This window comes from Acipenser ruthenus, chromosome 5, assembly GCF_902713425.1.
Source record: "Acipenser ruthenus chromosome 5, fAciRut3.2 maternal haplotype, whole genome shotgun sequence".
In the NCBI taxonomy this organism is placed as follows: Eukaryota; Metazoa; Chordata; class Actinopteri; order Acipenseriformes; family Acipenseridae; genus Acipenser; species Acipenser ruthenus.
The window spans coordinates 7,720,935-7,747,536 of record NC_081193.1 but is presented as its reverse complement, the minus strand read 5'-3'; the positions used below and the strand labels follow the sequence as shown (position 1 = coordinate 7,747,536).

The 26,602-nt window shown below is 37.5% G+C and overlaps 1 protein-coding gene across 19 annotated transcripts in view; it reads left to right on the top strand.

Moving 5' to 3' along the window:
• Positions 1 to 26,602, top strand: part of LOC117403113 (myelin transcription factor 1-like protein) — a 102,471-nt gene that overhangs the window by 59,976 nt on the left and 15,893 nt on the right. For 17 of the 19 annotated variants that reach the window (XM_059023599.1, XM_059023608.1, XM_059023602.1 and 14 more), the window contains 6 exons: positions 824 to 958; positions 7,043 to 7,133; positions 9,241 to 9,348; positions 10,608 to 10,828; positions 13,025 to 13,287; positions 25,008 to 25,238. In XM_059023599.1, coding sequence (XP_058879582.1) covers positions 824 to 958; positions 7,043 to 7,133; positions 9,241 to 9,348; positions 10,608 to 10,828; positions 13,025 to 13,287; positions 25,008 to 25,238 — 1,049 coding nt within the window. The remainder of the gene's footprint in view (positions 1 to 823; positions 959 to 7,042; positions 7,134 to 9,240; positions 9,349 to 10,607; positions 10,829 to 13,024; positions 13,288 to 25,007; positions 25,239 to 26,602) is intronic. The other 2 variants (XM_059023591.1, XM_059023597.1) reach the window with 1 other exon arrangement.

Below are 26,602 nucleotides of genomic sequence, written 5' to 3'. Positions count from 1 at the left end.
TTTAATGCAATTGGAGTTTAGACTTGTGATAGTTTGTGCGATGTTCATGAAATATGGCTGTGGGGCAAATCAGCATGGAAGAGATAGCAGAGATAGTCTCCCTCAAATATGTGGAATGCTGCCGATAAGCTTTTCACACTGATTCAGTGTGAAAGTTGTCATAGAACCATGACTAAGGTGGGTTTGAAGACATGTCATAAGTCATTATTGTTGGTTTATCTGTATATTGACAGAATGGGTTGCTGTTCGGTGATGTCAGTAAGCTGAATGATTCTGATGAATGAGTAGGGTTTTTCTAGACCAAGGCAAATGGTGCTGTTACCGCATGTGGGAAAATCTCTAAAGCAATTGTTGAAATAAATTCCCCAAAATGTGAATGCTGGCTAGCCATGTAAAATTATATTTAAAAAAAAAAATAATAATAATTGTGTCTATCCGTGTGAAGTTCAACTAAACAGTTTCCGATATGACAAATATGACATGTTTAGAGAGGACATTAATTTAATTCCCACAATTAATATGCATTTCACCACAGCCAATGGTCATGTGTTTGTCGTTACAAAACCCTATAAGCATCATATCAGGTTCTGGCTTTTAATCTATAACAGAGAATCAAGCATGTCGGACTGTGACTACGTTCTACCTTTTTTTATAGATGTAACTTGTAGAAATATCTATCCCGTCGAGCATATTCTAGTAGGTTTTTATTTATATTAGTGGCAACTTGCCATGCAAGAACCCTTGTTGCATGCATGCACTTCAATGCCGTGCAGCTGTGTATATGGGACATGCTGGTGAAATTGAGGATCTCTGATGTTTGCAGATTTGTCTCGCGCTGACAAGAAAGAAAGCAAGTGCCCGACGCCGGGGTGTGATGGGACGGGTCATGTGACAGGGCTGTACCCTCACCATCGGAGTTTATCAGGGTGTCCTCACAAAGACAGGGTACCTCCAGAAAGTAAGACACTTTTCTTGTTCATGATCTTTGAAGTACTGGTTGTTTGTTTCATAAAACACTATCCAAAACCCTTTGCATTGTTGTATGCTGCTGAATATTATCCTAGACATAGGGTCAAGATCCTTGTGTATTATTCTGTGGATGAGAATAACCATAGCAAAGCCTTTCAATTTATTTAAAACCCTGTTGGCTTTTTGCCCCCTTCCGTGTTTACCACACATGTATGTTTTGTGTCTCCATGCCCCTTGCACATTTCCCCTTAAGACTTACATTTTAAGTGAAAAGTGTATATACTTCACTTGTAGCAAGTTTCCTTAAGCAAACAATGTAAGTTTAAAGTTTGTCAAAAAGTATAAGGTGGAAAAGTTTATGGACCAAAGAGATGACAAGAAACACAATTAAATGAAATTATGAAAAATATGACGTTATTAATATGAAAACACTGGTTTGATTCAGGATTATAAAGCTATCAATATAACGTTAATTAAAATCATTTCCCATACTAAAAGGAATACACAGTCACGATGTGCCGTTACATCACCATAAATTTATTAGAAAATGTAGTTCAATATGGTACATATAAAATAAATTAATGGGAAAAATGATTCGCACATACAGTATAAAAGGCTTTGGAAATCCCTTTGAAATCAAGGCTAAAATGTAATTTTACTTACACACCAATTGAGTCACATACTGTAGTGTCTTCCAGGAGTGATGTATTAATGCCTGTGTTAAAGTGGAGAGGCTCTGCATTAGAGCAGGTTACCGGTGCATGGGCAGTGGTACTCATAGCAGAGGGTGTATACTCTAGAATTAAATAGACCCCAACGTCATTGAAGCCTGCAGTGTCTTTAAATGGGCATTTCCAGATTTCCACACAGACCCAATTATATAGACCCCCAAGCTTGTATTTACGGATTAGCATAGAACACGTTGTGTCCCTTTTCTGTAGGTTAATGAGACGCCCCTTATTCAAAGAATGTCATGCAGACAAATTGTACACATTTTGCTGTGGACTAAAAGCTTTGATAAAACAAGTTTATATACTGTATATAAAACAAATCAAACTTAAAGCCACCATTTCTTTAAATGATGACTTTGTTTCAGAATGCACCACCCACAAATATACATTTCAGCTGGGCTGTTATCAGTGTACATATATTTTTTTTTTAAAATACTATCAGTATGTAGCGCGGATGTAACTTTAAGCCTTCTTACTTGCATACCTGAATAGCTATCAGCCTACACCACCCCTAATATAGATTGTATGTTAGAGCTAGAGGGACACCCTATACCCCAAATACATATCAGGTTCCCACAACAGGCCCCCTCAATTAAATGAGTTCAGACAAGAAAACAGTTTCAAAGAATAAATACAAATTGTACTAGTAGATAATGGTAATTGCAATACTAAAGGAAAATACGGGAAGCACCAGGGACACTTGGTTTAGAAAGACAGCTGTACCCTTCCCAGCATATAACGCACGCAGAAGGGGTGAACTAAAAGAAAGAAAATACAATTACTTGTGTACTAAGAAATCAAATGTGCATCAACAGAAAATAACTTATCAAAGTAGCACAATATACATAAACAATCAGTGCAACAAAGCCAAAATAATTCTCAAAATGTGACTATTCACAGCAAACAAAAGACTCACCACTCCTAAGCAGTCCTACATATGCTGGGAGAGGAACATTTAACTTTACTTGGATTATATAAATACAACAGTTTCTAACCTGAGTTAATATTGCAACACATCTCGCAGAGGGTCAAAAAAGCAGTATAAGCACAAACGATGTTATGTTTTGAAAAGAAAGAGAGAAAAACAAGGAATCGTTATACAAACAATAAAGAAAACCTGATAAACACAGTGTATAAGAAACAGTGGCTGTACACACTCCTAATATACAAAAGAAACTACAACATTAGGCATGCCACTGTACATATTGAATATACCGTAATCTGGGGATATTTTGGATGTCGTTGAACATTGGACAGAAATGAAAAAAATATACTTTTTGCAATAAAACACTACGTTTTACTTTTTAAATATAAACAAACTGTACACAGTTTAAAAGCCCTGGTTCTTAGCTTTCTAATGAGCAGTTTAGTTTTATTCTATTCTTGGGTTTACCTACCTTTTTTGTATGATTTGTCCGAGGAGTGAAAATGACTATACAAATGTTGTGGTCAAACTTTCTTCTGTACAGCCCAGCCTGAAGTTCGCAGGCAGATTGTCAGAATCTGCACAAATCACTGATTTGGGGACATATTGTTTCTAATCTGTAGCCCTTTCCATGGCCAAGACAATGACCTGTCCAGTGTTACCTCCAAGTAGTGCGACTTCTTTGGGGTAACTCTAGATAGAAAAAGTTCCACATATGTACCAAGGATAATAAAATTATTATTTTCCTTGATAATATATGTTCTAACGTTACTATACTGCATACTACTTTACCGCATATCATGTGATTTTCAACTCATCACTGATCATGTGAGGGTGTTAACATTCAATCTCGCGATAAGAATTTCAGACTAGGAAATCATCATAGCTGAAGGGCATTAGATTGCAGAGACGGTAGAAGTGGTTCAAACGTATAAAAGAACTTGGTGCTCGAAGCTACCATGATTCTACGGAACTGGCCGAAGAGGCACTGTCCAGTATGAAGAATGCCTGTTGATGGACTCAATGTTCAGTGAAACTTAAATTTTGGCCAAAAAGCACAATTTATATTCTCCTGTGGACAAGCTCCACTATTTTTGTTTATTTATTTATTTATTTATTTTTAAACTCATGTGTCCAATGTTGAAATGAGGAAGGTTTAAAGTGGCTAAGTCACAGTTTTGAAGGGGTGTCCAAAGACTCCACAAAGCCCTGGAACATTGGACAAATTTTAAATTTTTAAAAAAGGGTCTTAAGTCACGTGTTACAAAAACGTTTCAACTCTATTATATAGCCCCATGGTATACCTGTAAATATATCACAAACTTAGTTCCAAAAAATTATTTATAAAGAATTACTACAAAAAATGTCAAAACTGTCCAAAATAGCCCCAAATTTCGGGTAATTAAAAACAAAACTGAAATAAGAAACACTGCTGTTTGCATTACCTCAGTGAGCCATGTTACTGTGGCCACAAACAAATCACTAAAGAGGTTAAAAAATACAACTCATAAAACAACAAATTCAAATACAGTAAAAGATCACATTGGTAGAGAATGCAAATGGTATGGGGCTTACCTTCACTGGAACATTACAAAAACGTGGCAGTCTGAGAGCAGTCCTGATGAGAAAACGGTCTTATGCTCTAGAGCAGCCCAAACTAACACAACCTTTATACGGTAAGTAGATTGAACACAATTAGCAAATACTTAACTACTTAGTAAGCAGTCCTACCAGCTACAAGTATAAAACCTTTCTCACTTTAGTATGCAAACTATTTGTTAAGATCTCAAAATAACAGTTAATTGTGAATGCAAATACAAAGTCTTGCATTTAAATCTCTGTTGTCAATAACATTTTCTAGAATTCTATGTAAATATAAAACACAATTTACTTTAGTATTATAAATCAAGCTCAACTATGCCTTACAAGTGGTATCTCTGGAGTGAATCCAGTTACTTCAATACAGAATGTTTTCAGCTATATAGTTTGTGTTTCAAAAAGAAAATATGACTGAGCCATCATAACTGCATGTTTTAAGTACAATTACAGTGAGTTTGGATATATACAGTGCCTTGCATAAGTATTCACCCCCCTTGGACTTTTCCACATTTTGTAGTGTTACAACCTGGAATTAAAATGGATTTAATTAGGATTTTTTTGTCACTGATCTACGCAAAATAGTCCATAATGTCGAAGTGAGGAATAAAATCTACATATTTTTCAAAATTATTTACAAATAAAAAACTGAAAAGTCTTGATTGCATAAATATTCGCCCCCTTTGCTGTGACACCCCTAAATAAGCTCTGGTGCAACCAATTGCCTTCAGAAGTCACATAATTAGTTGAATGGAGTCCACCTGTGTGCAATTAAAGTGTCACATGATCTCAGATTAAATACAACTGTTTCTGGAAGGCCCCAGAGTTTGTTAGAGAGCATATCTAAACAAACAGCATCATGAAGACCAAGGAGCTATCAAAACAAGTCCGGGATAAAGTTCTGGAGAAGCACCAATCAGGGTTGGGTTATAAAAAAAATATCCCAAACTTTGAACATCCCCCGGAGCACCATTAAATCCATTATTAAAAAATGGAAAGAATATGGCACAACCGTGACTCTGCCTAGAGAAGGCCGTCCACCAAAACTCAGTGACCAGGTAAGGAGGGCATTAGTCAGAGAAGCAACCAAGAGGCCAATGGTAACTCTGAGGGAGCTGGAGAGATCCACAGCTGAGATGGGAGAAACCGTCCATGGGACTATAACCCGGATGCTCCACAAAGCTGGGCTTTATGGAAGAGTGGCGAGAAGAAAGCCATTGCTGAAAAAAACCCATATCAAATCCTGTTTGGATTTTGCCAAAAGGCATGTGGGAGACACAGCAAACATGTGGAAAAAGGTTCTCTGGTCTGATGAGACCAAAATTGAACTTTTTGGCCTTAGCGTAAATCGCTATGTGTGGCGCAACGCCAACACTGCTCATCACCCTGAGAACACCATCCCCACGGTGAAGCATGGTGGTGGCAGCATCATGTTAAGGGGATGCTTTTCATCGGCAGGGACTGGGAAACTAGTCAGGACTGAGGGCAAGATGGATGGAGCCAAATACAGGGAAATTCTAGAGGAAAACCTGTTTGTCTGCAAGAGACCTGGGACTGGGGCGGAGGTTCGCCTTCCAGCAGGACAATGACCCTAAACACACAGCCAAAGCTACACTGGAGTGGTTTAAAAACAAGAACCTGAATGTCTTAGAATGGCCCAGTCAAAGCCCAGACCTCAGTCTGATTGAGAATCTGTGGCAAGACTTGAAAATTGCTGTTTCACCAACTGTCCCCATCCAACTTGACAGAGCTTGAGCAATTTTGCCAAGAAGAATGGGCAAAAATTGCAGGATCCAGATGTGCAAAGCTGGTAGAGACTTACCCAAAAAGACTCACAGCTGTAATTGCTGCCAAAGGTGCTTCTACCAAGTACTGACTCAGGGGGATGAATACTTATGCAACCAACAAATGTCTTTTTTTTTGTTTAATTAACTTTTGTTTCACAATAAAAAATATTTTGCACCTTCAAAGTGTTAAGTATGTTGTGTAAATCAAATGGTAAAAATCCCAATTAAATCAATTTTAATTCCATGTTGTAACACTACAAAATGTGGAAAAGTCCAAGGGGGGTGAATACTTATGCAAGGCACTGTATATACAGAGGGTTTACAGTGCAGAAAACTGCCCTATATCAGAACCCTGAACATTGGCACACATGTCACTGTAAGTCACGTGGCTCCCTCTCCCTATATTTGTTGTTACTGCACCTCATACTACATGTTACACAACAATGTATCAAGGTTCAAACCTTACTTCTCCATTGTGTCTTTCATGACTTCATAAAAGTCCAGTTTGTTTTTTGTGTTGCTAATAGTGTCTTGTAAGTTGTAGCTACTTGATAACCGATGTATTGTACTATTTTTTAAATAATGTACTATTTTTTAAATATACTCTGTGGAATAAGTGTAAGGGAATGAGGACACATCTTGAATGTTTATCAGTATTAGTAGAGGTTATTTTCCAAGCAAAGGGTTATTTGCACCATTTCTTTAAAAGGCACAAATCATCACTGAAAACTTTTGGGGGAAAAAAACTGAAAGGTTTCATGCTTTGAATCTGGGCTATGCTATGCATATCATCAGTCATATACTGTAACACCCCTGGCACTTTACGCATGTCTAAAATGCAGAGTCTACATTGCCTAGATGCAACGGATAATGTGTGTATCAGCTTGTCCAGTAAGACCCATTTTTCTGCATGATCCCTTCCCTTACTGTCATATGGCCTAATGAGAGTGATTTTCTTACTGTCCACAAATTGATGTAATCAATTGGTTCCGGGGCTTCTAACCTTTCCTATTCTATACTCTTTCTCTGTCAAGTTCTTGCAATGTATGAAAATGTTCTTAAGTGTCCTACGCCAGGCTGCACGGGACGAGGCCATGTAAATAGCAACAGGAACTCCCACAGAAGGTGAGTGTAGAAAGGCAGCACGATACTCTAGAAGTATTTCACAAAGTAACAACATCACTTACAAAAAAACAAAAAATAAAATGACAACTGGACACACAAAGGGCCCAGTATGTTGATGACTTGTGTCACTTGAAATATGCTTTTAAGATGATACTAAAGTCAATTGTCTCTGTCATTCCCCACATGGAGAAATATTAGGTCAAAAGTAATGAAAATTGTATTTTGTTTCCACTTTCATACCTGTTCTTACCATGTGGAGCATGGGTTACTTAGCAACTGTGGAACTTGTTTTTTCATCACATGTGACTAATGTGCTGTATCATAAATATGTACCATACATGAATTAAAAAAATCAGTACAAAAAGGAGAAAGTGCAATGCATGGGCCTTGTCAACTGACTCCATGTATCTGAATTGCACTCTGTACTGCAAGATATTAATGTGATGCTCTAAATTTAGACACAAAGCCCCTGGAGAGTGAACATTGATGTGAGATGAGAGTGACAGTAAACCATAAACCTGTATTTCACAAAGATCAACCATCTCTGAAACAAATAAATACATGCATCGTTATCTGAAATCCATAGGATTTAATTATTCTGCTATCTGGAAGTTGCATGTGCTTTCCACTAAAAAACCAGACAAGGAAAAGCTAAAAGTGGAGAAACAGCTAATAGATTTTTGAAGATTCTGACAATTTAGACAGACTGTTGAAGGATTTTGTATACACTTGTGCAGTGCTTTAAAAACTGAGATGTTGTGTTCAGTGATAAATATTGCAGTTCTTTGTGACTTGTGTGATTGGGACTCATTTACAGAACTTTGAGGCTTGTTTTCAAGAATGTTTTATTAAGCACTGTTTTAATGTTTTATTAAGCACTGTTTTAATGTTTTATTAAGCACTATTTTTTTTAATCCCTTTAAAGAGAGCACTGTTTAACCCATACATGTTTATATACACAGTCATCAAAAGTATTTTAAAACTCTCCTTTTTTTAACATAAGGCTCAATGTTCTGCAGTGACATTCTATCAAAATGTCCACATTTGCAGTATACAGTGTATGTATTTTAAATATTAGGGACTTAGCCAATGCTACCACTTGTTGGGTGATCTCTGAGAAATCTGCACTTGGTCCAATGATATAGCAGGTTTCAGAATGCCAGTCACAGCTTGAGCACACCACTTGTTAAGAATACGTCTCTCAGACAGGGGGAGGGGGGTTTCAAGAAGACCTCATAAGAGCATGTGCCCTGCTGCTGATCAGGGAGTTGGTACTGATTGTCATCAGCTGTCTGGAATCACCCAGCATCTCCTATTCCAGTACAAGTTGCTCTAGGCAATGATATATGGAACACCTCCTTAGGGAGGTGCAATGCAATTACAGTGTTTCAAAATAAGAAGGGGAAACAACAAAATAAAAATGCAAGAAAAATCTTTTTTTTTCTGCCATAGTCATGGAAACCTGGCTAATTAAAAGACATCTTCAGCAGCCCCTATGCCTTCAGTGCTGCAAAAAAAAAAAAAAAAATCATTTAAGTCACTGTCAGGTTTTAAAATAAAAAAAAAATGTGCTGGATTTTTTTTAATGACCTTGTAGAAAAACCCCTGCAACTTCATAAAAGATGAAAGGGAGGAAGAGAAGGTGTTCTAGCGGGATCTTTGTAAACTCCATGAAACTAGTCAGATTTTACATCCTTTTTTTTCCCCCACAGAGACGTAGCAAGGCTTTCCCTCTTTGAAGTGGCTGGAATGTTCTCTGGGTAGAATTCTCAGAAGCAGAAAAGCAGCCAGCATGCGCATTCAACAGCTTTTTATTGTGACTAGAAGTGGAAGCTGATTTATTAAGACACATGAACATGCATACACGATCTGAAATATATATATATATATATAAGCATTAGCTCATATAGAAAATTGTTTCATTGGTGTTCAGTATAGAATTTGTGACTGAAATCATTTTACTGAATTTAGCACAATGTATACTTCTATTTTACTGTCCTTTAGAGGCACTAATACAGTATCTGGTGTTTGAGAGATTGTCATTGAGTATGCGATGTGCTACAGCTAGCCCTTTGGTAACAACTCAATTGTGCTAATGCTGTTGCAGTCTGTCTGGGTGTCCCATTGCTGCTGCAGAGAAGCTGGCTAAGGCTCAAGAAAAACATCACAGCTGTGATGAAACAAAATCCAACCAAGCATCAGACCGTGTTTTAAGGTACTGAACCGATTTTTATTCTGCATGTGTATTTTGTTAGTAGTGTGCTGCTTTGCATATTGTATATTAAAACAGCTATTGTATACTCACCTGAAACATATTCAGCACCTTCATTTGACATATTATGGTCTTTTAAGCATGCATTTATTAAAATACATTTTATAAATGGGCTTTTATTTGTGTGTGTGTGTGTCCAGCATCGTCTCTTTGTTTACAAGGGGATATGCTATATTATTTATACAAATTATTAATTGTATTTATATGCCTGTCTTCTATAGACACCTGCATAAAATATTAATACAAAATGAAATGTTTGGAATGGACATAAAATGAGAAGTTGCTTAATTTAAATGTGTAGTTATTATTTTTGGTTTATTTATAAGGTGGGGTGGAAGTTAAATTAAATGAAGCATGAGCATCTCATGTCATGTAACACTCTTGCAACCATTTTCTGTTGCACAAACCTCTACATAACCTTCACATTTATAGCAAAAAATGGTTTTAGGGTTAATCCATGCTTGGGTGCTCTATAAGGAGCAAACATTAGTAAAAAAAAAAAGCATTTTGCTTGTGCCTTATATCTACAGTCAATTGGGCTCCATGGGACAAAACAGTACCCCATTCCCTCATGGTCATTTTGGTTAAATTCAGTTAAAGAAATGACCAACCTGCAGCTAGACTGAGTTCAACCGAGTTTGTAGTTATCAATCCCACAACCCCCTGTGCCATTAATATCTGTGCTTACCTCAATACCATTTTATTATATATATATATATATATATATATATATATATATATATATATATATATATATAATGTGTGTGTGTGTGTGTGTGTGTGTGTGTGTGTGCGTGTGTGTGTGCGTGTGTGTGACGGACAATAACGGCACTGCTGTCAGTGCAGACAGGGTGCCATGAGAGCTTATCTCACGCCCTGTGATCGCACCTCAACACTTCCTGCATTCAGTCATGGGCCTCTCTCATACAGAGACTGCCAGTGATTTTGGGACATGATTTTGTGCACTGCTGTCCACTTGGGGCTAGGTTGAGACTAACAAACTCATTTGACTTGAACCTAAACTGGATTCGAACCCAGGGCTCCAGAGGTCAAAGGCATGAGAGGCTAGCTCCCTCCACTTGTTTGTTTTTTTTAGGTTTATTTTATACCTATGCTTCTTGTTCTGTGAGTTAAACATAATAATATTAGAGTTTTAAATGCCAGGATGCACTATATAGCTCACACCTGTGGTTTATTTCCAGGCCTATGTGCTTTGTAAAACAGCTGGAAATCCCACAGTATGGCTATAAAAATAATGTCTCCACCACAACACCTCGCTCCAATTTGGCAAAGGAACTAGAGAAGTATTCCAAGACTACGTTTGAGTATAACAGTTTTGACAACAGCGTCTATGGAAAACGAGCCATTGCTCCCAAAGTCCAAGGCAGGGATGCATCTCCCAAAGGATACGATGGTATGAATTGTACGTTGTCATTACTCAAACTACCTGGTAAACCTTAGAGTAAATGGATTTTTAAGTTATTGCATCATCTTTTATTTTATAGCTGACTTGTCAATTATTTGCTCTTACATGTACCAGCACATACCTGAAGTAACACATAACACAGCATATACTTTTTCAAAACACATACCAGCCATAACACACACTATATAAGCCAGCAAATCTTTGTAATTGGTCATTCGCTGTACAAAGTAGTAAGTGGTCCAATTGAATTACAAAATAGTAGCAATAGTCATGACAGGAACTGACTGGATTACGATTTCTCGTGGCTACTCAGAGAATGCTTGTAAGTGTAAAGCACTTTTACAGGGTATACCTTGCATGAATTCAAGTAAAGGGCAACAGAGGTGCATTTCACCTGATGGAAGGGTATCTCACTTGATTGTGATGAGGCTCCAGGCTGTTTCGGAGGAGACACAATCAACAGCTAACCTACATGTAGTAGCAGTAAAACAAAAAAACACATCTGTCCTTACGCCAAAGGGCAGTTTGCACCATTTTTGACTATTTACAAAAATAATAACACGTGATTTTTCTTGTTACTAGTTTTTCTAACATTAGCAGTTCTGTTGTCAAAGCAAAAAAATCTGACCCCAGGGTTATATATTGATTTAAAAAAAATACTCAGAGAATGCCTGGTATACACACTAGAGGTTTAGTTAATTATTTTTATTCTAATGATGTAACAAGAAAAATAAATGGGTACTCGGACAAGGTACTGCACCAAATTAGAAAGAGTATACTACTAGTGCTCACAAAAGAGAAAGTAGTGGTACTATATGGAGCTTTATGTGGACCTGTAAGCAGGCCACAATGTAACCACACAGATCTCTGGCATCTTGTGTTTGGAACTTTTGAGAAATGAGTCCCAGTTACTGAAATTAGAGTCTCTGTTACTGATGTCATGGCTTTGTTTTTTTAAGCTACATTCTCAGGCTCATCTAATGCATTTTATTATCAGACACTAAGACATATATCAAGTTCTAAGAAGTCTCTGCTGGGTAGAATAAGTCTGGATTATGGAGATTCGTTTGCTTTATGTTCATTCTGTGCATATATTATTGATGCCAGTTTTTTTTCTCCGTAAAATTAGATCTTTTGCTTTAAAAATTCAAAAGGCACATTCCATTGTCACGTACACACATGCAAAAAAAACATCTAGATATAATTTTGGTTTTGCATCTAAGTTACTTAATTAGGTAACATTTTACATTAAGCATCTCCAATTACTGTGTATTTAGATAGTAGTTACTTAGTAACTACATGTGTTACAATGCTATTATGCATAGTTACAATGTACTTAATGTGTACATTTATTTGCATGATATATCCCTATCCCTATCCCTATCCCCCTAACCCTTTTCTGATACAATTGTGTACTTACATATATCGTGCAAAAAGATTTACACAGTAAGTACATTGTAACTATGCATGATAACATTTTTTTTCCTAATTAGTAAGTACACATGTATTTATTAAGTAATTACTATGCAAATACACAGTAATTAGATTAGAACTTCCTGTAAAGGGTTAGCCATAATCATTTTTGTTTTTGTAAAATTAGTAAAATGTGAAGAAACAGTATCTGTTTTATGTGTTAAATATGTTTTCTCTCTGTCCTAAAGATTTATAACTAAAAGAAAATTGCATGATAACTGGTAAATTATAGGACCATTTTTCATACGGAAGATTTGTTTCTTTTCAAAAGGAAAAAAGCGATTGGATATGCATAATAAAAGTCTTCCCTGTATAGTCTTAAATTATTTCATTTACTTTTTATCTTACCAAGGTTTATATTAAATAAACTGGTTTTAATAGATTCCATGCAGGTACAACATCTATTGTAGTAAAGTGTTCAAAAGATGGTTAGGAATTATATAAAGCAACCTATACATATATATATATATATATATATATATATATATATATATATATATATATATATATATATATATATTGTAGATGAAACTCACAATACCACCACCGCACAAATTATTTTTTTCCAGTTGAAATGATAATGAGAAAGCCCTGTAGTCTAGATAGATAGGCAGATACATAGATAAGTACACAGTTATTGTAGATGAATATCTATGTATTTCTGTGTGTGTTTGGAAAGTGTAAACCATTGAAAGCAGTTTGTGTCGCCTGTCCCTCCAGCCAAGCACTACTGTAAGAACTCAAGTTCAGCAAGCAGCACGACGAGCAGTTATGCTCCCAGCAGCAGCAGCAGCAACAGCAGCATGAGCTGTGGAGGAGGAGGAGGCAGCAGTGCCAGCAGTACCTGCAGCAAGAGCAGCTTCGACTACACGCACGACATGGAGGCCGCCCACATGGCAGCTACCGCCATCCTCAACCTCTCAACGCGCTGCCGCGAGATGCCACAGAACCTCTGCACCAAGCCTCAGGACCCATGCTCCAGGGTAAAACTGCACACTTACTGTACTGTAGCGCCGGAGTGGGGCCTGTCATTGTGAATCAGATTGTACCACTGAAAAATGGCATGTTTGTTAAAATATATATATATATTAGTTATCCTGCAATGATTGAAGAAATGTAAATGGACAAGCAGGCAAGAAGACCTACAGATGATTTGATTTCTGCGGATTGTAAATTAGTATATTTTGTCAGGCATTTTTTGCATTTAAAGGTTTTTGAAAATGCTCTATTATTATTATTATTATTATTATTATTATTATTATTATTATTATTATTATTATTATTATTATTTATTTCTTAGCAGACACCCTTATCCAGGGCGACTCTATCAAATAGATGTTATTTTAATTGATAGAGATGATTTTCTCAGAAGGCATTTAAGCTTAATTTTTAAAGCCTGTTTCAGAAATAAATTGTTAAAGTAACTGTTTTCACAGCTGTTGATATGCGACAGAATGGGAATAGAGTATTTTAATTAATTACTGTCTGAGCTTTTTAAAATGATTTTTTATTTGAAAAGCAGCAAGCAGACAATGAATCGCAGCAGCACATACTGAGCCAGATATGTCTTATTTATGGATGATAAAGGCATGTCTGTATATTAGCGACCAAAATAAAGCTGATTTTTTAAATGTCTTATATTGATGTCGACAGCATTGTCCAGTGAAAGGTACTTTTGCTTCCACTAAACAGAATGCTGTATACAGAACAGAGGAAGCCGCCTTGAGCAAGGAATTTCCTCTCCCCGCTGACTGTTTGTACTTCTGTTATTATTCTGTCACTGTCCTCAAGAGAGGAGAGAGCTGCCAGAAAACTGAGTAGACAGCAGCCTTGAAAATTTAATTTGCGTTCACGTGGGTTGTTTTTTTTTTCTGAGTGAAACATAGAAGGTCAGCTTTGTATATTTTGATTTATGCATGCCTTTTTTTTTTTTTTAAATAAAATACTGTGACTTGAAAAATATTAAAGACAAAAAAATTGCTGCAACCACTGGCGGGTTTTGTCAAGGAGGCTTTTGATTTTACTGAAAAGAGGTCACTGCCAAGTAAATCATTGTCGAGCCTGCTGTTGCCATGCATCTCTTTCAGCAAATGCTTTGGGGCCAGACAGCCAACTCTGTTGCTATGGAGGTTTGTCCTCTAATCATGTATAGTAGGGTGTGTCTTCCCTTCCATACAGGAAGCATGTCTCCTCTGAGGTGTTCCACTCCAATCACTAAACAGTCCAGGGTTTTTATTTAAACACTCCTTGCAAATACATATTTAAAATCTGCATTACGTTGCCTGATAAGCACAGAATATGTATCACAGGCTACTTATAATTAGCTGTGAGCTCTGCCTTATATAACTGACCCAACAACTAATCAATTTCAAATATTGAATAGTAGGTTGTTTAATATGGGATTTGCACAAACTATTGTTTACGGCTAAGGTCTAAATGAAGATAATAATGGTGTGTTTATATTAAAAAAAAAAAAAAATCTGCTTTGTGATATGTTTGGCGAAATACTCAGAGTAGGCACCTGAAAGACTTGCTATCAGTGTACATGCCACACAAGGTATTAATTGTTATGCTTAAAAAAAAAAAATAATAATCTGTCTGGGCATCTCTGTTACATTAGTGGGGAAAATATCAAAAGCAAAACGTTAAATTAGGCGACTGCAAAAATGAAATGCGAATTAAAAGTAGGGTCGGGGATGAACAATTCACGTAATTTGTCAGCTCTGTTTGAAATAAAATTAAGGGACCAGAATTAGGTTCAGGCAAGATATGACGGTAAAAACAAAGATTGTTTTGTAATTAACAACTTTTTCTGAGTTTAATTATTAAACAAAATCAGCTCAGTTTGTTTAAAGGGACGTCACCTGACTAAAAATGAAACCTGATAACTTCCAAGCCCTACTTGTGTGTGTGTGTGTGTTCGAATTTACTTTTTCCAAAATACTAGCACATTATTTTAAAATAAATTACAGTGCATGGTGGGATACTATCATATTAATTCCTACTGTTCGTTGCGCTGCTAGGAACTGTAACCAAACTATTTTAATAGTGTTTGTACGCATTAAGCCCAACTAAACATGAAACGGTACTCAGTGTGGATGCTTTGAGCTGGATTATTTAGAATGGTTTCGAGTACAGTTCTCCAGATCGGTTATGTAGTGTGGACAAGGCCTTAATCATGACGTGTCTGTTGACAGGCAGGTTGTGGGTCACATGTGGCTACTCCCTTAAGTTTCGATTTCAATACAGTACGTTGTAGATTTTTTAAATTCATATGATGTATTCCTCACTTTTGATTGAGGAAAAAATAAGAATAAAAAATAACAATCAGGGTTAGAAACTCACACTTGCCGATTATTAAATTAAATCTGATGAGGACTAGTTGATGTCATTAGCTATGTTTCCATTAAACTCTTTTTATGCTCTAAAACTCATGCGTATAAAAAAAGACTCGACAACTATGATGGAAACAGGCCAAATTCGGTTAATTTTTGCGAGCAAACAAAAAAATATATATGTTCGATAGGGGTGGATAAAAATGTATCAGAGCACTATCACACCTCTCTTTCCTCTATCAGGCTTCCCAGCAACAGCCAAACAAGTGCCTCCCGAGTAGGATACCATACCAATACCCGCCGTTCAAGGAATTAATCTTCGCAGATCCAAGCAGCTCCAAACTCAAGATATCTCTTCTGAGTTTCTGTACTTTAAGAACTGGACTTTCAACAAGCTCATAAAGAAATCCCAACAGGGAGCAATTGAGAATCCCTTTTCATTTTCTATTGTGAATCCATCTCAGCAGAACCTATTTTTTCACCCAAGAAAACTCCCCAGTTGCACTCAGCTGTTCAGCGGCCCAGGTCAGACAGCAGGCAGACCATCACACCATCAAGCCGCTCCAGCCAGCGAAACTGAACAGGAACATTCTTGCATTTTTAATTAAATAAAAGCATTCATGCAACCATTCGCAGATACCTTATCCTCAGTCAATTCCAAACTCAGCAATATGGATAAACAAGTGTCCAACATGGAGCGAGAGAAGCAAGCTTCCGCAGTTTCAGTATTTTCCTCCATTCCTGCCATTAATACAGCGGGTGCAGTAGCTACCGTCACTTCTGGTTATATACCAACCTCAATCCCCACAGTAGAGCCTCCAGTCTACAACCTTGCATCTGCAACAGCACATGGTTAATTCGCCTCAACCACGGCTCGTCATCACTCAATATTCCAGCAGATCCGGCGCAGCATAATCAAAGGTAAGGACGTTAATCTGGTTTATCTATTAATGGCTACATCTGAATTTCTGGTCCATAGAGTGGTGGATTGCAGAGATTTATCAGTCACGCTGATATCAAGAGACCCCAGATTACTGAAAAATCTAACCCTGGGGGAATTCATCCTTGCCTTCGCCTCCTCGTTTCTCTAACAGAATCTCGATCCCTAACTCCATCCATTCTTCAGCCCTACCCGAGCAATCTACAAGAGAAGACAAATTTGGGCGAAGAATCAGATACGCAGGAGGAAAGCAAATATGTAACAATTTCAATTTTGGTATCTGCTCGATGAGACAATGCAAAAACATCCATATGTGCAGTTTCTGCGGGGATGCCCTTTCAAAAGCCATCTGCCCAGTAGCTCCAAAGTGACTTTCCTCAACACTCATAGTCTCCACTCCTATTAATATTCCCATTATTGAAACATAAACTTCTTGATCATCCAGATAAAATATTCGTCAACTATTTACTTGATGGACTAAAAAAATGGGTTTTCAACCAGACCCAATCAAATCCCTCCCTCCTCCTTTCAAAGCAAAAACCTCCATTCTGCTACCAAGGGCCCAAGACAGTACAATCTCTTGATCAAAAAGAGATTAAAAAAATTTTGGTTGGCCCGTTTGCAGCTCCTCGATTTCCAATATTCAGGATTAACCCCATTGGCATCGCCAATCAGAAAATGTCAGGAAAAAAGCATCTTGTCATTGACCTATCAGCACCACGGGGGTCAAGCACCAGCAGCATCAACTCACACATTCCTCATGATCAATTCTCTCTACAGTACATTACCATATCAGATGCAATGCATTAAATTAAATTGGCAGGTCACAGCTCTTGGTTAGCAAAAACAGATATATCAACACATTTAAAGTAACAGGATTCAGAGTTTTTTTAAACAATCAATGGTTTTCTAGTGCATGGTCACTATAAATCAAAAACCTATCACTGCATCTAAAATCCACAGCTCTTTTCGAAATTTACCCAATAGTCACGGCAGCACATCTATGGGGTCATCATTGGTCAAATATATCAGTACTTTTCTTCTGTGATAACAAATCTACAGTTCATATTATCAATAAAGGCCATTCCAGTTCACCTTTTATCATGCAATTACTGCTGCAATTAATATGGATTTCAGTATCAAATAATTTTCCATCCGCCAGGCGTTTATAATAATGCAGCTGACGCACTTTTTCATTTACAGATTTCCAGATTTCACAGTCTGGAGCTCTGCCAACTCCAGCAGTGACACCCCATTTCAACCAGCTCATTTTCAACTGAACCCAATTATCAGCAAACGTATCAATACAGAGCAAGCATACATGGCTGCAGCACTTGCCCCTTCCACCAGATCCTCTTATTCCACCGGCTGAACCACCTATTTGACTTTCCGCTCTCAAAACAGGATTAATCCGACCCCATTCAACCAGGACTGGATTGTGGCTTTTATAGTACACACAAAGGACTCTACGTCTTGCATCAGCTATAATCAACGATATCAGCAGCAAGAGCAAAGATTAACCAGCATCTAATTAAAAATATGGGGCGCTGGACCTCATTAGCAGTTGAATCATACATGCATTCTTCCCCATCTGAGATATCTTCTGCACGTCAGTCTATTGCTAGTATGTCCGGAGTGGGGATGACCCTTCCACCAGGGCCACCAAAGATTTTCCCCCTAAAAAAGAAAGTTGTTTTTTTTTTCCTTTGCACTAAGCGGAGGATCTTCACGTAGTCAGTAGGGAACCAGTTTCTAACCTTCTTTGTTATGTTAAATGTTTTCTTTCATGTTCTTTCTTAAATGTATGCATTGGCAGGGAGTCGGTGTCCATTATTTGGGGGGTTAGTGATCTTACTTTCTCCAAACCTCCAACTCTGATTAAGCTCTGCTTCCTTTACCTCCACAGGAGGGTTCTCCACGAGTCAGAGGGGACCCCAGCCAAACTCATCCTTTTAGCATCTCATGATCTATCACTACACTCGCTATCTGAGGGGCTAAGCTTATTCTTGCTAAACCTGGCTGTAGGAGCTCTCCCTTCATAACACGAGGCTCTCTTCTTGTTTCAGGTTCTCTGGGGGTGCGTCTTCGTCGCAGCTTTGGAAGTCTATAATTCACATTGAGGGCTGCTCTCCGAGCAAGAGTTACCCCTTTTCTTTCAGGTTCTCAAGCTTCTATTTATGTGCAGGGGATCTTCCCTGTGTGTCTGGTCCCCCAAACGGTGGGGACCCCCCTTCTATATGTTCGGTCTTAGCAAACAGCAGGCCCTCTCTTATATGGTTCAATCTTTGCTAACTAAGAGGTAGCCTGGCTCCTGCCCTGTGAATTATAATATAAAATAAACATACCTCATAATGCTGTGATAGCATTACTGATGCACTTTTAAACCACACCATTTTCTGTACTGGATCATCATTTTGTTAATTTTCCAAACAACTGAATATGGCTGCACTTATATTTTCTGCATTACAGCCTCCAGATATTTCTGCTAGGTTAAAAAACGATGGTAAATAATAAGTTGACTCGTGTCACTTTGGTCAGTGCTTTCAGCACACATTCTGCACAGGGTAGATCTTCCGCTGATTTCAGGGTTTAGCTGAAAAGGCAGTCACCAAATTTCTCATTGTTTCCTGCAATAGTTTATGCACTACAGTGCAGTCTTTGGAAGGCAGAGGAACTGGATTGGACTTTTGTGGCCATTTCTTTAAAGATGTTACCTGTTGTAAATTTTAACCACTTTTGCCAAACTGTAGGCAAGACAGAGCTCATTCTGTGCGTCTTTTTGGTCCAAGTTTACAAACGCCGACACACACCTGACCATCCTGTTTTCTTTCGCTTCTCTTACAAACATATTTTCTGCTGCAGACATGTTTAATATTTTTGTCATCTTTTTACACCATTTTTTGGCATGATCTCTGGCCACTGTATATTTTAATTCCACCCCTGACCGTTCAAAAAAAAAATTTTCATTTTCCCACAGGATTGAAATATCTTCTTTTAGGTTTTGGTGCAGCTATCTCCGGAGGGTACATATATATATATATATATATATATATATATATATATTCCTTCTTGGTGCATTTTCAGTCCAGCTACACGTTATATAACCAGAATGCTCAGCGAGGTTGGCTATTCTCTAGAGTTTATACAGTAGTCTAGTGAGTAAATAGAAACAAATGGATGGGAAGGCATCAAAAATTTAGTTTTTGTTCGGATCAAGAAAATTTGTGCGATAACCATTTTTTTAAGCTTGTGACATCATTACTTAGAGCTGTTTGTTCGCTAGAATACAGTTTAATGGAAACCTGATTTTCTACGGTTTCGCATATATATGATTTTCTAAGATTCGCATATATATTTTTTGTTCGTAATTTTGCAAGTTTGCTAGAAATGTGTTCGTCTTGTTGATGGAAACATAGCTTGTGTCTCAGTAGTCCTCTGGGCAAGTACTTAAAACAAATGTGCTACGTCTTGCGTTAAAAAAATGCAGGAAAAGTCAATTTTCTAACTGGGTAGAGCGGTGAATAAGCATTCATAATGTTTACAAAACAGTCACTCGGAACTGAAACCTCCCTTCATCTCCCCTGCAATGCCAACCCCACTTAACGTTTTTACGTTTGTGTTCTCCCTCTGGGTGGGATGCAAAGTTTATTGGGTGTTTAGGGTTGCCACCTTTGAGATACGAAAATACCGGACGCCCCATCCCCTCCTATTGTCTACTTCTTCATTTGTCTCTGCCATTGTGACTAACGTTACAATATGCTACTTAATAGTTTTCGCGCTTCTTCATTCAGAGGGCTGTCAAACTTAACAGCAGCGCGCATGCTCATACCAGATAACACACAGCGGTGAGCACACAAGAAAAACATAACGGCACAGCGTTTTGGTGGCTTACGTAGTTACCTCAGTTCTTTCTGGTGCATTTACACATCGCTGTGTTATAGTATTTGAATTTCACTCATACAAGCACAACATGTTATATTAAATTGTTTATTGCAACACATTTTTTAAGAACATATCCAATAGATTAGAATGCTTACAATTACCAGACATCTTCCAAAAAAACGGACAGGGGGTCAAAGTACATAAAAATACCGGTCAGTCCGGTAAAATACCGGCGGGGTGGCAACCCTATGGGTGTTTGATTTTACTGAAATATGTTGCATCTTTGAAGTGTTGAGATTTATACTGGGTTGCAACCCCCCCTCCCCCCCCCCCCACAAAAGAAAAAAAAAACTGATTAGCAAGATTAATGATTAATTGATTGTGTACTAACAAGATAAAAAAAAAAAACAGGCCACGTTTTACTAAACATTTTAAAATTAACAAATAAACAATTACCACAATGAACATTATCGTAATATTTTGCTTTAAACATAACAACACAGTATATTCTTAATAAAGTTGAGTTCTTACCTATAAACAACAGTAACACGTTTAAAGTTTGGGACTTGCTGTAGCTTGGTGTTTACATTATCATCAGCATATTTTAAGTGATTGGAAGCTGAAGTTACTTTTTTAAAACACTATTTTCTTATACTAATACAGTACTATAGTACCATTTTAATAGCAAAACTGTATTTATCTTACATACCGGTATTTAAATTGTGGGGAAACCTCAGCGTTTCCAGAAATATATTTTATTCTCGTACCTTCCATTAAATCTGCATTGTGCCACACTCTCTCTCTAGCTAACGTTCAGAGATAAGGGCCTCGTTTACGAAAAGGAACACAATTAGAACTATCACAATCTGAACTAGTATTGCAGCGTTTAAAAACTAAACATTCAGTGGCGGCTGTGACAAAGTGAAAGGCGATCCTTCACATATTCAAATCCATTTATACAAAGTCCCCCAGGTTTCTTGAAAAGATCTGCGTTTCCCTCGTTTTTCTTTTGTATTTTTTTGGCACTCATTAGTATCCAAATGTCATAAGACAACTGATACATAGTAGTCGATTTGGTTACGAATCAATTTTCAAGAACTTTTTCAGAAAAATTGAGGTATACACCACAAATACCTAAACTGACACAGGAAGGGAAGGGATATACTCGCCACTTCCAACAGGTATTCGTGGCTTATCGGTAGCTGTCAATTAAAAAAAAGGTATACTGCTGCAACTGTATTTTGTTCAGTACAGAAAAGGTGATATGGAACAGCACTGGCTACAGCAACCTAGGATGTCAAAGTCAGCACAAAAACATGTGCGTTCCCAAAGTCACTTGTGAACCACTGTTACACTCAAAACTTTTGGACAAACCTAGATTGATGTTCAACTGGATGAGCAGAAACGTAGGGATACAATACATCACAATGAGCAAGTAACAAAAAAATCATTGTGAGGTTCTAAACGTTTGATTGATTCTGATGTTTACCTTGGCAAGCAAAAATTTGCATTCAGAGGGCACAATGAAGGCAGCAATTCCTCAAATAGAGGTAATTATGTGGAATTATTTCTAACTATGACAGCATGTTAAGTAATTACATGTCAATAGCTACAGTATTCTTGGGTACCTGTAGCAAGATTCTGAATGGCTTCATCCCTTCGGTGCCTCAGGTTCTGCTAGATGCAGAAGTACAGGAAGCAAGCCAAGTACGTAGCTGTAATGGTAGATTAAACAGCCGACGATGGAAACGCAGCTCAGCTGTCTTGTGTTTTTAGGTATGTGACTGACAGTGGTCTGAAAGAATGGTTGTTCTGTGAAAATGTGTTACATTTACTAAAATAAAAATAATAATAAAAATGCTTTTAAAAAGACCAAATTCCCATTGGGATTACTTGTTTTAGATTTTTTAGTATTACTATGCCGGACAGCGGAGAGGAGGGTTATAGTGGAAAATGATAGACCCTTGGGAAGACTATTGTTACCGACAGGGGGCTATAATATCCGTAGCCGCAGGCTGAGGGCATTGCACCCTGAAGGGTATTTAATTTTCCACCATGGCTGAGTCTGCAGTACATATTTAATATATGAATCAATAGGACTTTATATATTGTGTTTAAATATAGCTGATACAGCATAAGTAAATAAATAAATAAATAAATAAATAAATAAATAAATAACATAAATAAATAACTGTGAAAATGTTTTTGAAGTCCATACCGTATAGTTAGCAATGTTTTTCTCTGCCTCTGTCTGGTTTGCCACTGCTGCATAATCCAGTTTATATCCCGCCCGTCATATTTGTTTTCATCGAGATTAATTTGTTTGAATTCAGTAAACAGTGAGGTGACGTCAGTAAACAGTGATGGTGATGTTTTAATCACCATTTTTGTGTTTAGAGCATCTTTCTTTTGTAGTATGTTTTGTAATTAATTTTCTGTTAACTCACAGAATCGATGTTCAGCCATTTTCTCTTGTGAAGAGTGCAGGGGAGAAAGCCATTCCTTTGAAAAGTGGCGGGACTGACAGTGATGTGAACCAATCACATGACAGACAGAGACTATTGCCTGGTGGTGTAAGGATGTTAGGGCAATAGTTCAATCTATTTTTCCTCCTATGATGAGGTTTTAACCAATCACAGGCCAGGATTTCAAAGCACTTATTCATCAGCGATTGCTGGTCCTTTGTGAAATCCAGCATCTTCAATAGTGCCTGGAAGTCTGCATTTAGTATTTAGAGACTCTTTTGTCTTAAAGTAAAATGAAATGTTTGGTCCTTTTTTTTATTTTGTATTCAGCCAGTTTAGATAAACCACTATACAGATTAATCAACTGACCCCATTATGTGCAAAGTAGCAATTTGCAGCAGCAGTAGTATTTTTGTAACGCCAGTATGGCTGTACAGTATTAGCTGGTAGCTTCTGCATGAGATATTATTAATTGTCTCATTACCTGGTTGATCACACTGGGCTATCACCTGTGGAACAAGATTGTAATGCACCTTGGAGAAGACTGGTGACTGAAAATAATGTGTATCTGACTAGATTTCAAGGTCCAGCAGAGATTCACTACAGTGCCCACAGACTAATTCCATAGCAGTAGGCGACTGTATTACAAAACATTCCAAGTCACACACACAACTAGCTCTCAAATAGCAGTGTCAGTACAGGGAAGCCATTTAGGGCAGAGGCAGTAGCCGCACAAGATTTTCAGTTCTCAGGAGTGAAAAACGTATTAATCAGTAGAAAATTATTGTATTACTCTTGCTCTTATTGTATTACTTGTATTGTAACACTTGAAATGTATTTGCTTACGATTGTAAGTCGCCCTGGATAAGGGCGTCTGCTAAGAAATAAATAATAATAATACGAAGAAAATTATTAAATAGAAAAGGCCAAAAGATATTAAAAAATGACATCTCAGAATTACCAGAAGATGAATTGTGTTACGGAGTCACTGATTCTGTGGTTCCTAATAAAAAAAGCATTAATACATATTTGTTTATTTTAATTGCTCGATGGATACCACTGCGGATTAGCAGGCGTTTACCAATGCTTGCAGTCTGTGAGTCAGCATCTGTGTTGTTTTCTCATAAGTTGCTGTGAAAGGCCATTTTCAGTTGTAACCTTTCAAACTCAAGTCTCTGCAGCTGCATGCACAATTCCAAGGCACAGTTAACTGGATATGGATCTATTGAGCCATATCGTAATGAAGAGAAATACAGCCCCGGGGGACAGCCGAATGGAGTCACAGTTTTGGAGGGCTCTCTTTGGCTAAAAAGGACTGATTTGCCGATCTCCATTGAGCCTTGTGAGATTAATCTGTTTAAGCAGAGTGATCATGGCAAAGTGCTTTTAAGGTGGAAAAATAATAAATAAGAGTAGATCCCCAGTTACAGTCGTATATAATTTGCAAATTAATAGAAGCTGTTGTGTTATTAAAAATGTAATTGTAGGCTTACATCTACCCTTGTTAAATGGTCCTTGTGATATTAGGGGTGTAGGAATTATTTCGCCCCACACCAGAGACAGGGAAATTATTTTGAGCTGAGCTTTTCATTTGGTAAAAATGGCTGAATGATACAAGATGCGAAGCTGTGGGAGAAAGGAGGTGAAACATAATGATTATTGTTGAATGATCCCTGTTCTTATCCTTGATTCCTTACACTAGACTCCTAAATATTAGTCTCTTTTTAAGGACTGCCTGCTCAGTGTCTGCTGCTGTGCTGCAGTGCTGTCATTTTTGTGTTATGCCACCACATATAACCAACATTTAATTTGGGAGCTCTTAAGCTGCAATATAATGCAGATCTCTTCACAATAAAACGCAACAGGCTTACAGACCATACCACTGCAGCATCCAGTTCTACAAATACAACTGTCCATGCATTTTGACCTTGTTCTTATTTTTCAGGGCCCACATGTAACAGTTTTTTCAGCCTGTAATGGGTTAAGCTGCTGAGGCTGTGTGTAACAGAAGCAGTACATTGAAAGGATGCTGCCGGGCAGCTGGGAACTGATGATAATACGGTTTGTTCTGTCTTTGGCAGAACCCTGATATTGAAGTGGATGAAAATGGAACGCTGGATCTGAGCATGAACAAGCAGAGAGGCCGCGATGGCAGCTGTGCTGTTCTGACACCTCTGGAGCCAATGTCTCCGCAGCGTCAGGCCATGATGAGTAGCAGGTGCTACCAAATGAACGAGACGGACTGCTGGGACCTACCTGTCGACTACACCAAAATAAAACCCAGAAGGGTCGACGAGGATGACCCCAGAGAGGTATTTGAGCTACAGTAAACACTGCCTTTTCATAATTTTGTAAAAAAAAAATATTGAGAGATCAGAGAGTCACCTTTTTAAAATTCTTCTCTTATAAGGGCTGGTAAGTGACTGTTATCAATCTGTATTATGCACTCTTTAAAGCAATTCAATTACAAAATATTTTAAATATTCCTCCATGACATAGGTTTTCAGTTTTGCTTTACTGAATCAATTCTGCAATAGAATTGTTATTTATTTATTTAGTTATTTATTTGTATTTATTTTTTTTAATTTGAATAATTTACAGATTTAATAATTAGACTTTTAATCATGTGGCGTTAGATATGTGATGGCTTTACCAAATGTATATTTTAAGACATGGCCAAAAAAACATTTAGTTTTTTTGGAGGTTTTTGTTTTTAGTTTGCCTCACAAACCAAAAAAGACATAGCATAAAAGAAGCCTTTGAAATCTTCAGAACTACAATGTGAAATATACTGTACAACAATGATGAAAAAAAAAAAAAAAAAAAAAAAAAACAGGGAGAGATTTTTATTTTTTACCAGAGTGCCATCTAGTGGAAATACTATGTAGTGATGGGTTAGGCTGCTGACTGTTTTCAAACACCTTGCATTTGATGTATCATTCTCAATTGCTGTTTCTGCTAAGATCATTATTTAATTACAAATTGGCTGTAAAACAGCACTTACAGTGTATCTCTCAACAGATGATGGTGTGTGGCGTTGCTGTGGTTATGGGGGTGACCCTGAATTAACAGTCCTTGCTCAGAAACTGACCTACTTTGTGAACCTTTGAGGAAATAGCTTTCCTCTATCCACTGAACTGCAAAGCTTGTGCAAGCAGAGCCAAAGTGTTAATGGGATGTGGCATCATTAATCTGCATGAATAATGAATTCCACTGACAAATCAGATTTGTTTTTATGTACACGGATCAATAAACAAAATTTGTCAAAGAGGTCCTTATTAGATCAAACAATAATACATGCAGAATTAATCAACTTGTAATAAAAACCCAGTGCACACAATATGGTGAACCCAACACTACCAAAGCCATAGAAACAATGTGCTGTATATTACTCTGGAAAGAATATTCAATAGGTAACCATGGAAACAGAAGTTCAAAAATGGCTGGTTTCATAGACCCTAATTAGCACGTTTCCTAGACTACCTAATGTAGGAGGCTGTGTGGTCCAGTGGTTAAAGAAAAGGACTTGTAACCAGGAGGTTCCTGGTTCAAATCCCACCTCAGCCACTGACTCATTGTGTGACCCTGAGCAAGTCACTTAACCTCCTTGTGCTCCGTCTTTCGGGTGAGATGTAATTGTAAGTGACTCTGCAGCTGATGCATAGTTCACACACCC